This window comes from Lynx rufus, unplaced genomic scaffold (assembly GCF_022079265.1).
Source record: "Lynx rufus isolate CCGP_SWC_20201006 ecotype Redwood Valley unplaced genomic scaffold, mLynRuf1.p SCAF_8, whole genome shotgun sequence".
NCBI classification, from domain to species: Eukaryota; Metazoa; Chordata; class Mammalia; order Carnivora; family Felidae; genus Lynx; species Lynx rufus.
Window position 1 is genome coordinate 62609299 of NW_025814896.1, and position 13378 is coordinate 62622676.

General features: G+C 48.7%; 1 protein-coding gene across 1 annotated transcript in view; it reads left to right on the plus strand.

Moving 5' to 3' along the window:
- FAM178B (family with sequence similarity 178 member B) overlaps nt 1-13378 on the plus strand; it is a 91841-nt gene that overhangs the window by 34155 nt on the left and 44308 nt on the right. Inside the window, exon 9 of the mRNA XM_047069179.1 lies at nt 11919-12033. Within this exon, the coding sequence (XP_046925135.1) occupies nt 11919-12033 (115 nt within the window). The remainder of the gene's footprint in view (nt 1-11918; nt 12034-13378) is intronic.

The following is a 13378-nucleotide window of genomic DNA, read 5'->3' on the forward strand; positions in this document are numbered from 1 at the left end:
GAAATTTAAATCATGGTAGTTCATTTTTTTTTTTTTACTGGTGTGTCAAAAGTAGCTCAAACTTGGGGCACCTGGGTGGCTCAGTCAGTTAAGCGTCCAACTTAAGCTCAGGTCATGATCTCACAGTTTGTGAGTTCAAACCCCAGGTCGGGCTCTGTGCTGATAGCTTGGAACCTGGAGCCTGCTTCAGATTCTGTGTCCCCCCCCCCCCCCCCCGACACACACACATTCTCTCTCTGCCCCTCCCCCACTTGCACTTTGTCTCTCAAAAATTAAAAAATTAAAAAACATTACAAATTATTTAGAAAAAAATTTTAAGTAGCTCAACCCCTTTTTTTTTTTAATTTTTTTTTTCAACGTTTATTTATTTTTGGGACAGAGAGAGACAGAGCATGAACGGGGGAGGGGCAGAGAGAGAGGGAGACACAGAATCGGAAGCAGGCTCCAGGCTCTGAGCCATCAGCCCAGAGCCTGACGTGGGGCTCGAACTCAACCCTTTTTTTTAAAGAGTTTATTTTTAAGTAATCTCTACCCCCAACATGGGACTCAAAGTCACAACCCCAAGATCAAGTGTCACATGCTTTACTGACTGAGCTAGCCGGGTGCCCCGTAGCTCATGTTTTTTAACTTCTCTTTTTAATATATCATGTATATGGCATATTAGCATAATGGTACATTTGTAGAGCTTATAAACGTATGTTTGTTGGAGGTATAAATTTAAAAAACTTTAATGATAGACATGCACCATGAAAAAAGTTTTGGAGAGCAACAAAAGCATTCTTTGATTAGAGCTGTAGGCTGACGCCTTGCTGGGAAATTTGACATATCGTGGGAACATGGGGATGCATAATGGGTGACAGAGCATAAGATGGGGTGGATGGAGTGGAGACAGGATGTCTGACAGCCACTCCCTTGGGAAGAACCCGGCAGCAGTATGGAGCAGTGTCAGGATGCAGATGGAGCTTGGCCGTCAGACTGACAGAGTCCTCACCCGAGTGGCCAGCACTGAGCACTTAGGATTGTTTTCAGAGTTGGTGGTAATAACTTAGGTGAGGCACCTGGTATATAGTGGATTCTACTCACAATATGATAGCTGTTATCAAAATGAAAATGTATTTCTTTATGACTCAGAGGTTGTTAGATAAACCAAAGGAGCTAAGGGGCACAAGTTCTCATCTTAATTTCTCTAGTTCTGTTTTGGCCATTTCTGTCTCACTCTATTCTCAGATGATTGGTTTTTGTTTTTGTTTTCTCAGATGATTTCTAAGTGGTCAACAACCCCTTAGTCTGTAGATTCAATTGACCCTTTCTACTCTTCACTGTCTTATTAGGAGTTGTCCCCACTTCACCTGATCTGCCTCTCATGGTGGTCAGGACAGCCTCCTGCTGGGGTGGTAGGAGGCAACCCCCTCAGAGCCTCCGGGAGCCTCTCCAGATGGAGGCCCTGCCTGTGGACACCTGCCCATTGGAGCTCCACGCAGCCTTGCCAGTGGATTCCATCTCCCATTGTGGTATGGCAGTCACCATCACATGCAAGGAGTATGTCTGTGCTGGGCCCAGGGCCCGGCCCTCTGTTCATGTGGGGGTAACCTTCACGGGGCAGGTGCCTCTACCCCGGGCCAAGGAGACAGGCTGGGATCAAGCTGTATTCTTAATCCCCACACTGGTACTGTGAGAACACTATACAGACCCAAATAAGCAGGCGAACACCGTGAGGACCACCCTGGAGATCCCATCCCCCAGCCCTCTCAGAGCTGTCATTTGCTCGGCATGGCCCCTTCAAAGTCTCCAGTTAGAACCTGACAATAACAGTAATTCAACTTCATAATTGATCCTCCTTTTAAAAACATACTATTGTCTATTGTGATAATAAAAGTTGTTTCCTTGAAAATAATAGTTCACATTTCTAGACATCTTGTGCCAGGCACTGAGTCCAGGGCTTCGCCTATCTCATTTAATCACCACAGCACCCTTTCTTAGATAATCAAGTGGCCGGAAAGCCCAGTCTTCACACTGTCTGTGTGACACATGGTCTCCTATGTGTTTGGCTGGACCCTCAGTCCAGCTCGCTTTATCATCTTCTCTGCCTTGCTTTCTGTGCTCCAGCCTCCCTGGCCTTTTCTGCTCATCTCCCCTCCTGCTCTGGGGTCTCTGCATGCGCCACTTTCTCCTCCCTAGATGGTGTCTTCCCTCTTCTCAGCATCTTCCTAGCTTTTGCTTTCCTAACTCCATCTCTGCCCTGGACCAGTGAGCCCCTCTGGCGTTGCCTCATTGGGAAGGTCTGCCCTGCCCTACCCAGCCGTGTCCCCCCTCTCACTCCCTTTCCACTCTCTGTGGCTCTGGTCATAGTTGATGGGTGGACTCTTTGACTCATCTCACCCATTAAGTTGTGAGCTCTAGAGTGCAGGGACCGTGGCTTCACTTGTCTTTGTTTTAAGTTCTCTTGAGTTCCTGGCAGCTACACAAGCCAGCATGCAGTAGGACTCGGGTGGTATTCGTTGAATGTGTGGCTGAGTGTCAGGGAATGTGTGCCTTGCCTACAGCGGACATCAGCATCTTTCCCACCAGCCCCTCTGATCCTGTGCAGTCGGTCAGCTGCGAGCTGTGTGTGCAAGCCAAACTCCAGATGTGCTGTCCTGTCCTCCGAGGTCAGAATGCAGGGACCCCAAGGGGACAGGCACGTATGCATCACCCCAACCCAGCCGGCATCTCCCTTGTGCCCCTGACTTCTGGAGCATTTGCCTCCTAACCTGCCTCCCTGTCTGACCACCTGTACATCAGGAGTTGTGTGCTGCCTCTCCATGGCTTCTGCTGAGGCCCAGCTGGGTCTGCTCCTGGAACACATGACAGTGCCTGGCATAGACTTTTAAAGCTCCCTGATTCTAATGTGCAGCCAGGCTGAGAAAGTGCCAGGTTATGAGGACTTTGGCCAAGTGCACAAACCTCATACAATAATATGGTGAGCACTTCTTAATATTTGTCTTTCAGACCCTGATCAAAAAGCTCCCCCAGGACTATGTCTGAGCTTTAAAACATGCCAAGGCCGGGGTTCTGCCCTTTAAGGTTGTTATGGGGTGCAGCCCGGGCAGGGACATTTTAAAACCTCCCCATATGACTCCAGTAAACAGCCAGGGCTGAGGACCCCTGGGCTCCTTCGCCTTGGAGGCAAGACTGGGAGCTGTGGGTGTACATGGAGCGGGGACTTCCCTCTGTGGGTTCCTCCCCACACTCACCCCACCCTCAGCATCTGCCAGAGCATGTGAGGGTGAGACCCCAAGTGCAGTTCTGGTGCGAAGGCCATGGCTTTCATTAGCTCGCTGGTTTCCCAAGGTGGCTGCATTGTAGAGTCACTTGGGATTTTTTTTCTTAAATTCCAGAGCCCAAGCCAGCCTAATTAAACCACAGTCACGAGAGGTGGGACACAGGTGGCAGTAACTTGTGAAGCTATTCCCTAAAGTGATTCCAGAATGTGCAGATGAGTCTGAGAACTACTGCATTCGGTTCTCAGCAGGGTCCTTGATCTGGAATACAACAAACACCACCATCCCTTAGACTGTAGGGATGTGCTGCCCACGGTGCTGTGTGTGGAGCCCTTTTCCTCTGTTTCTTTTCTTCTTTTAAAAAGTTCTTCATTTCTGTTGTTGTTATTGTTGTTGTTGTTTTAGGACAGTGTTAGGCTTATGGAATATTTGATTGGAAAGCAGTGCCCACATACTCCCCTCCCCCCCCCGCCACTTTCCCAACCTAATACACACATAGTTTTTTCTACTACTGACATCTTGTGTTTGTATGCTATATTTGTTAGGATTGATGAGCCATTATTGATACATTATCATTAACTGAAGGCCATTGTTTAAATTAAGGTTTACTCTTTGTGTTGTACATCCTGTGCGTTTTGGTGAATGTATGGCACGTGTCCATCATTACTGTATCATACGCAGCAGTTTCACCGCTCTGAACACTCTCTGTGCTCCACCTGTTCGTTCCTCCCCCTCTCCCTCCAAGCTCCTGGTAACCCCCGATCTCTATGGTCTCTAGAGTTCGCCTTTTCCAGAATGTCATATAATTGGAATCATGCAGTGTGTAACCTTTTCAGATTGGCTCCTTTCACTTAGCAATATGTATTGGAGGTGCCTTTTCATGGCTTGGTACCTTATTTCTTCGTATCACTCAGAAGTATTCCATTGTGTAGATGTACCACAGTTTGTTTACCTGTTCACCTCCTGAAAGACATTTCGTAGCTTCTAGTTTTTGGCAATTAATGAGAAAAGCTGCTATAAACATTCATGTGCAGCTTTTTGTGTGGCTGTACATTTTCAGTTCAGTTGGGTTAATACCAAGGATTTGTATTTACAAATAACAAAATTGCTGGATTGTATGATAAGAGTATGTTTAGTTTTGAAAGAAACTACCAGGCTGTCTTCCAAAATGGCTGTAGCATTTTGCATTCCCACCAGCAATGAATGAGAGTTCCTGTTGCTCCACATCCTCGTCAGCATTTGGTTATCTTCTGTTTCATTTTAATCTAAACATCAGGAATATTCCAGAAATCTGAGGTTCAGAAATCCAAAGTGAGAGAAAACCTGGTAGGCCATGCATTCAGGGATGTTACTGGGAAGCTTTTGGTTGAGTCTAAATCAGTCTCAAATTCTTGCTTTTTTTTTTTTTTAATTTTTTTTAACGTTTATTTATTTTTGAGACAGAGAGAGACAGAGCATGAATAGGAGAGGGGCAGAGAGAGAGGGAGACACAGAATCTGAAACAGGCTCCAGGCTCTGAGCTGTCAGCACAGAGCCTGACGTGGGGCTCGAACTCACGGACCGTGAGATCATGACCTGAGCCGAAGTCGGACGCTTAACTGACCGAGCCACCCAGGTGCCCCTCAAATTCTTGCTTTTTAAATGTGACAGGGTGGTTTGATACTACCTTCCTGAGTCATACTGAGGGACCTTACATCATTAAAAATAACCCAAGAGTGCATACTGAGGTAGCAAAGCAAGGAAGTGGTTGCCTGGAGTTGAGATGTGACAGCTGGGCCTCTGGCAGCCATCCTGGACCATGAGGTGATCTTAAGAAGGAGAAGCACATGCCGAGAACAGCAGAGCAGAAAACAGGCACCCAAGATCCTCCCAATCAGTCAGGTCCCTGTACCAGTGTGGCCCACACACTTCCACACTTTTTCATCAGAGAGAAAAAAATTCTAGCTTATTTAAGCCCAGGTAGTTTTTTGTTTTGTTTTCAGTCTTTTTGTTATTTGCAGCAGAACCTAGTTCTAGCAGCTATGAGTGGTTCAGTGGTTTGGCACAATACAAGTCTGTCCTACACACTGGGGGCCAGGAATGCTCAATGGTGTTAGGTGACACCAGGCAGTGGTGTGAGTTACAGAGGGCAGGAGAGAGGAGAGGTGGCCTGGGGACGGCATCACCTATCCTGTACACACCCTCACTCACATGAATAAAAGGTCTAGAGACCGAGACCTGTTGGGGGGGAGGGGAAGGGAGGCTATGTGGGGGTGTGTGTGGATGGGTGCTGTGTGTGTGTGTGTGTATGGTGAGTATGGGTGTGGTATGTGTGTGTGATGTGTGAGTGTCATGGTATGTTCCGTGTGTGTGGTCTGTGAGTATATGTGTGTTGTATGAGTGGTGACTGTGTCTTGTGTGTACAGATGGTCGTGTGTGTGAAGTGAGTGTGGATGTGGTATAGGTGTGGTGTAGAAGTGTGTCTGTAGATGGATGTAGTGTGTGTGCAATGAGTAGGGTGTGGTATATGAGTAGATGGGTGGCATGTGTCCATAGTATATGGTGTGTGTGTATGTGTGTATGTGGTAGGTGGATGGGTATGTGAGTGTATATATGTGTATGGGTGTGTGTGTGGTGGATGAATACATGGGTGGGGGGGGATAAGTGGATATAGGGATGTGTATGGATGTGGAATGGGGTGGATATAGGGTCGTGTGTATGGTGGGTGGGTATAGGGGTGTATATGTGTATGTGAGTGTAATAGGGGTGGGTATAGGTGTATATGGGGGTTGGCGGTTATAAGAGTATATAAGTATGTGTGAGTGCGTGTGTGTAGTGGGTGGATATAAGGACATATATGTGTGTATGTGAGGATGAGTGTGTGTCTGGTGGGTGGGCTTAGGGGTGTGTGTGTATGTGAGGGTGGGTAGGTGTGTGTGTTTGTGCGCTGGGTGGGTATAGAGGGGTATATATGTGTGTGAGGGTGTGTGGTGAGTGGATATAGGGGTGTGTGTGTGTGTGTGTGTGTGAGGGTGGGTGGTGAGTGGATGGATATGGAGGTGTATATGTGAGTGTGTAAGGGCGTGTGTGTGGTGGCTGTATATGGGGTGTGTGTGTGTGAGAGAGAGTGTGGGGGGGATGGGTATATGCAGGCTGGGTTACAGCAAGGCAAGCAGAAGGTTGTGAGGGCACTAGAGGGAGGGCCTCAGCTCAGGAGGAGCAGGTAGAAAAGGGAAAATGAAGGTCAGTGAGGTGGGTTGCATGGCACAGAAGGGATAAAAAAGAAGGGACAAAAAGAAGACTGAAAAGGATGTGGGTAGACAGAGCAGTCTGGAGAAGGAGCCAGCGGGCATGATAGGCAAGAAGAGAAGGTGGATCAGAGCTTCTCCGGGTCCCAGGCACACAGTTGTCCGTGGTGAGAGGCAGCGTCAGGGTCAGGAGAATGCTGGGCTCCATCCTGTGCTCACACTGCTGTTGGGGCAATGAGATGTGCATGTTTTTAAGATACAGACTTGATGCAATATTGTGTTTTTACCACATACGTGGATAATAACATCACTCCATCCTCCTAAGACCAGTTGCTTCCCTTTGCCCTTCTTCTTTGCTCCAGTCTTCAGGGTGGGTGTGATATGGGCAGGCGGGCGGAGAACCCAGACGGGGTCCCGCAGGCTTCGCGCAGGATAGAAATCAAAGTGAACGGGAAGAAGTGAGAGCAGAGTTTACTGAGCAGCATAAGGGATAGAGTATAGCAGATGAAGTGTCTGGAAGACCCAGGAAAGGAGAGTGAGTCTCTCCTCTGCTCGGGCTCTGAGGGTTTACTGAGGATGGTGAGCATGTCCTCTCAGCTACCCAGGAACCAGTCAGAACAAGGACAAAGGTCCAGGTGTTCTCCATAAGTCACTTATGCTCTGGAGCCAGGGGGTCTTGGCGTCACAATGTCTAACGGCAGCTGTCTGGAATACATACGTGATGACCCACCTGGTCACTCCTTAGACGTTATCTACTGTGCTGGAAAACTGCAAAGAAATCATTAACTCCTTGACCTTTACAGTTAGGACATCCATTCTTTGTACTATAAGGTATGTGCAAGGTGGGGCTGCAGGTCCTAGCAAGAACAGACTCAGGAAAAGGAGAAAAAGCGGTTCTCCTTGGAGTCCCTTCAGTGTCCCTGTCTCAGGTGAGTCCTCCCTCCCTCTCTCTGTGCCCTTCCCCTCACCCCTCCAGCACCCTGGGCTCCAGGCTGGGCCTAAGCAAGGAATGCCACCTGGCTTCAGGGTGCGCCCGCCCCAGGATCCTCCTTCTGTCTGTAGCTGCCCCCCTGCAGTACCCAACCGCATTCCTTCCCTGCCATTTATGCCACCCTGCATCGTTCTGTGTATTTATTTAATGTGTCTTGTCTGTTTCCCTGCTAAACCATCAGCTCCATGAGACTAGGACATTGTCTCTTTTGTTCACTGCTGGGCCCCCAGCATTTAGAACAACACCTCGTGTTCAGTTACCATTTATTGAATGCATAAAAAGTTTAAATGACAGGCTAAGGCCAATTGACTAAAGCGGGTGATATTTTACAAGTGTGAATTTAAATACAAAAGTGCAGGGAGGCACCTAGATGGCTCAGTCAGTTAAGCGTTTGACTTGGCTCAGATCATGATCTCTCAGTTGTGAGATCGAGCCCTGCATCAGGCTCTGTGCTGAGAATGAAGCCTGCTTGGGATTCTTTCTCTCCCTCTCTCTCTCCCTCTCTCTCTCTCTCTCTCCCTCTCTCTCTCCCTCTCTCTCTCCCTCTCTCTCTCTCTCTCTCTCTCTCTGTCCCTCTCCTGCTCAAGCTGTCTCACTAAATAAATAAACAAACATTAAAGAAAAAGTGCAAAGGGAAGTTAAGTAATTGGGAGGATTAGAAATGGTAAGTTGTGTTGAAAAGGATACCTGCAAGCCCAAAGTGGTGTCACTTAGGCCAAGTCACCAAACCAGAGCTTAATACTAACCTAATGGCAGTTTCAGCCTCCCCTAAGTGTCAGTCTGTCGATCAGGAATTGTGTGATAGGCACTCCTGAGGTAATCTGTCTGTATTATAAGACCGCCTGCCCTTTCCCACTGAAGGAGGTGACCTTGCTTGGAATAATCCTTTCTTTTCTTTTGCTAACAACTTTCTTGCCCCACCTTCCTTCCTATAAAACCTGCCATTTTGTAAACTCCTTGGAAAACCCCTCTGCCTGAGAGGTGGGGTGCTGCCTGGGTATCATGAATCACTGGTTCATAAAGCCAATTCGATCCTTAAATTTACTTGGTTGGCTTGAGCGGGGCGGAGGGAAGGGGTTTAAGTTTTTTTAAGTTTATTTATTTTTGACAGAGAGAGAGAGAGAGAGAGAGAGAGAGAGGGAGGGAGGGAAGGATGGAGGGGCAAAGAGGGAGAGACAGAATCCCAAGCAGGCTCTGAGCCATCAGTGCAGAGCCCGAGGGGGCTCAAATTGGCAAACCGTGAGATTCTGACCTGAGCCAAAACCAAGAGCAAACGCTTAATCAACTGAGCCCCCCAGGCGCCCCTGGATTGTTTTTTAATAGATTGTAAGCCTCCCCTAAATGCTGTGAGTCTCACACTCCAGTTGGGATCTGGGCTCAGTCTGATGGGTCAGTATCCTACTTTCCATTAGGAACCAGCACCCCCCATTGAGGTTCCTGGAGAATTGTAGGGTCTCTAAGATGGTGTCAGGGAATCAGGACCCAGACACATGGTTGGCCCTCTCAAGGTAGCCACCCCAGAATATTCATTAGCAATTCAATTTGGAGGACGCAGAGAGGGAGAGAAAGACCAGATCCCCCTGGACCCTGTGCCCTGTATCAGACCATTAAGGCCCAAGATGGGAGCTGGTGGGTGAGAAGCTGTGACAGAAGCCTAGGGAGGGGAGCTGCTGGGGCCAGCACGTTGAGCCGAGGAGCTTCTTGGGATGTATGTGGTTTTCCCATTCCCTGTAACTGGTGCCAGGAGAACAGAGGCGGTGGTGTTACGTGAAGCAACACTTTTTCTGAGGCACAGATGGAAAAGTCACTTTTATTTTAGGCCCAGTGCTTCTCTTCCCCTGCCTTCCCCCGAAGCATCAGTTCCATCCCAGGAGAACCACCTAAAGGGATGCTTTCAGACTCACAGTCTCTAAACAGAGCCCAGATGCTCAGGGCTGTTAGCCATGGCATTTAAAAAGGCACAGGGCCCCGATGCTCCCTGGGGGAGTCACCTCAAACGACTGTGGTGTGGGTGTGGAGAAACTGAGTTAGGGAGCTGGAGCCTTGTGTCTGAGTTTTCTTCTGTGTCAGCTCTCCGGAAAACCCCCACTCGGGACAAACAGTGCTCAGGAAAAGCTGAGCGCATGGCCTACTTATAAGCAGTGTTAATTATGGGCTCTTGGGCGCCTGTCGTCGCTTAACCAATTTCCAGGGCTGTTGATTGGTTTATCCTGAGGCATCCAGGCCCCTTGCTCTAAAACCGCTCTTGACACATCAGCCTGGGTCAAGCTGTGGTGTGGAGTAATTACTGGGTGGGGTAGGGAAGGGGGACAGTAGCTGGCTTCAGGTTTGAAGCTGGCGGCACCTGCACTGCTGTTCCCAAGGAGTCTTAAAGCAGCTGATACACCTGCACCGGCCAAAGAGGGGTGAGAGGGTGGCCGTGCACAGCACCCTTTGGGGTGCTACACTGCTGGCGGGCTGTTCCCCGCCCAGCTGGGCCTCCAGGGCCTCAAGGAGGTTGATTCTCTTTGCACATGCCTGGAAAGTTCATTGGCCTGCCCACACATGCGTGTGTGTACGTGCACAGTCCCCCAAGGGCCCTAGTAAACAGCTCTCTCTCTCTAGTGGAATCTCATTGTGTTTTGCAGACTTCATTCTTCCCAGCTCGTTTGTGCAGCGGGCAAGGGGTATCATTACTCTTACTTGTTAAGTTGCCCGAGAGGAAAAAAAACAAACAAGAAAGTTTTTCCTCCTCCAAGAGTCTAATTACTTGTTGGGTGAGCCCTGACCCATATACATTTCCAGAGAGAGAGACACCCGATGCCAGCACAAGAGATGTCCTTGGACGGGATTCAGAGACCCTCTGCCGGCCATTCCCCCAGTTTCTGGCTCTGCAGCCATACCAGACTCTTGCCAGAGCTTCATAAGGAGTTTAGGATGCTCTGTTTCTTGCCTTGAGTTACTGGACATGCCATGCTATTTCATGTGTCTCTCTGCCTTTGTCATTTCTGTCCCTTTGCTGGGTGCATGTTTCCTTTCCCATTACCTGTGCCTTATTCCTCACCTTCCCCACTCCCCCCACCTCCAGTCAACTCCCCCTCTGAGCAGGCTCTGCACCTCCCATCCTCCAGTCAACTCCCCCTGTGAGCAGGCTCTGCACCTTCCATCTGCTTCAGTTGGTTTTGAGCACATTCCCTTGTGTTTACTTATCTGCCTGGCTCCCCTCCCTCCTAGGCTATGAACTCCCTGAAGTCAAGGTCTCCATCCAGCCACCTTTTTATCTTGGGCACCTGGCACGGTTCTAGCCCATGGGGGATCCACTGAGGTGGGCTTCTCAGAGGGAACTCTTACCCCCAGAATGGCAAAGGGTCAAGCATATGCTACTAATGCGCTTCTAGCCTAGTTTCCAAGTTCCTGATTCTGACACATCACCTGCTGTCAAATTCAACGTTTGTCAAGGTTCTTGACACTGGCAGTTTATCTTGGGACTGGTCTTCAGGTTCCCTCTTATTCAGGTACTACTCAGTCAGGTTTGTTTAGGATTCTCTCCGTTCAGCTTCCCCACCCACCAACCCCTCCTCTAGGCACTAGATGTGCAGGGTGCAGGGGTGGGGGGGCATTTACATTCAAATAGGGAGAGACAGACAAGAAACAAAATAATAAATAAGATAACATAGAGGGATGATAGTGCGGGGACCTGAACTCCACCTCTTGGTGGGGTGTGGAGAGGTCACCATGCAGAAGAGTGCGTGGGAAGGAGATAGTCTTGCAGCCATCTTTGGGAAATACCATCCTCCATGTTGTCTTTTGTTTTTCTAGCTTCCTGGTTCTGAAAATGCCCTTAAGTAGTCTGACTGAAGAAGAGCCCCTGGGTACATAAGGTTTTTCCCTCTCTGTTAGTGTGGCCAGATTATCATTCATGTTTTGTTACACCAGTGGAGAGAGAATGGTACTTTGAGCTCCAGCTGGCTTCGAAGACACCTCCCAGGCTGCAGGGAGTGCCCTCGGCTGGAATGGTGGACCTGGGAACACCCACATGTTGCAGCAAGGGCAGTGTCGAGTCAGCAGGAGGTTCAGAGCTGGCCTCAGCCCTTAGTGGCAGAGGTCCTGGGGCAGCAGAGACTCTTATGTCTTCCGCATCTGGCAGTTTTGAGGCCTCTGGTTTAGGTGTCTTCATCTGACTCAGCTCTGGGCAGCTCAGCGCTCTGATGGAGCCCGTTCGCTTGAAGGTGGCTAGAGCTTGAAGACAGAAGAACATGAACAGCCAGGTTCCCAAAGCTCCCTCAGATGTCTCAAAACTGCTGGTTGCTTGATTCCTCCAGAAAACACCTGTGGTGCCAGAGAATGCAAACACAGTCCCCTTGGGCCAGGGGCTGTCATGCCCAGCCCTCCCATGGGAGTCATGTGCCTGTCCTCCTCTGCCCTCCCTAACTAACCCTCTGCTCTCCCTTGGCCTGACAGATGGAGACAAGCACTGGTGGTGCCCCTCCCTGCAAGAGGTCACGGAGGTGTTTCACAGCCTGGGAGCCCGTAGCCCTGCTCTGGGCCTGCATGAGCCCCGTCAGCACAGTGGGAGGTGAGTACTGTGCTTTCCTCACTGTCCTTTCTCATTTGTTCAGCAGCTGGGGAACTCACTTCAAACCTGTCAATTTGGATACATTCAATATGTGCAGGTTTTTCCATATCAGTTACACCTCAGTTAAAATGTTTAAAACAAACAACAAACATTACCCAAAAAAAAGAGAGATCCGTTCTTTTGAACATTTATTCATGTTAGGAAATATTGAAGTATTTCCTATTCTGAGGAGATGGGAAGGGAAGAAAAAATTAATCATAAAGTATTTCCTATTCTGTAAAGGTAATACAACGTAATGGGCCATTCATCGTACAAAACTATCCATTTCATTACTGTTTGTGGCATCCTCCGTTCCATGAGCATTTATAAGTTAGAAAAAGGTGAGGTACCTGGGTGGCTCAGTTGGTTAAGCTTTGGCTCAGGTCATGATCTTACAGTTCATGGGTTCAAGGCCTACATCAGACTCTATGCTGAGTGTGGAGCCTGCTTGGGATTCTCTCTCTCTCCCCCTAGCTTTCTGCCCCTTCCCCATCCGTGCACTTGGGCACACGCTCTCTCTCTCAAAAATAGATGAACATTTAGGGAAAAAAAAAGAGGAAAGATTTCCTCTGATTATTATATAAAATTATGTGCATTTGTGGGGGGGAGTTAAAAAAAATTCCCAAACTCAGGCTCTAACCCACAGGGTGAAACAGAGTCTGAGGGATTATAGAACAAACCACACACAAGTACCTGTGGATATGAGTATCATACCGTGAATGACAAATGGTGAATGTTTGGATAAATGACCCTGCTCCCAGCCTAGGCGGGGAGGGGGGAGGCACAGGGAGAAGAAGCAGGCACAGATGAGTCTTGCTGGTTTAGCTGACATCTGTTCCTGCCCCGTGGTGACTCAGAGCCCTCAATGCCCCTCCTCTTCCAGGACATGTCCCAGTCTCTCTGGTCTACCTCTAAGCCTCAATTTTGACGCATTACCTAATATCAACCCATGGCCAGCAAGGCACAATTTTACATGTAATTTCCACAGTGGCCAGTTTTGTTCTGTGGGTGCCCCCTTTGTGTGCTGATCTGGGTTGGGGGGTGCTAATTTGCATAGGCATTGTCCCTGCTCTCTAGGAGCAGAGACCTAACAATACATAAATGGCTATTGTTGGGTGCACAGTGATGAGGTCTGGGTTGTAAAAGTGTTATATATTATAAACTTGTTCTACAGATTATATTACATTCAAACTTTTTCTTGACAATTCTTTGAGAACATATAACAGGGTTTTTAGAGCCCTGGATCGGATGTTACATGGAAGCCCGCCCCCACCATCCTGGTGACAATCTTCTGGCCCCAGGAAGT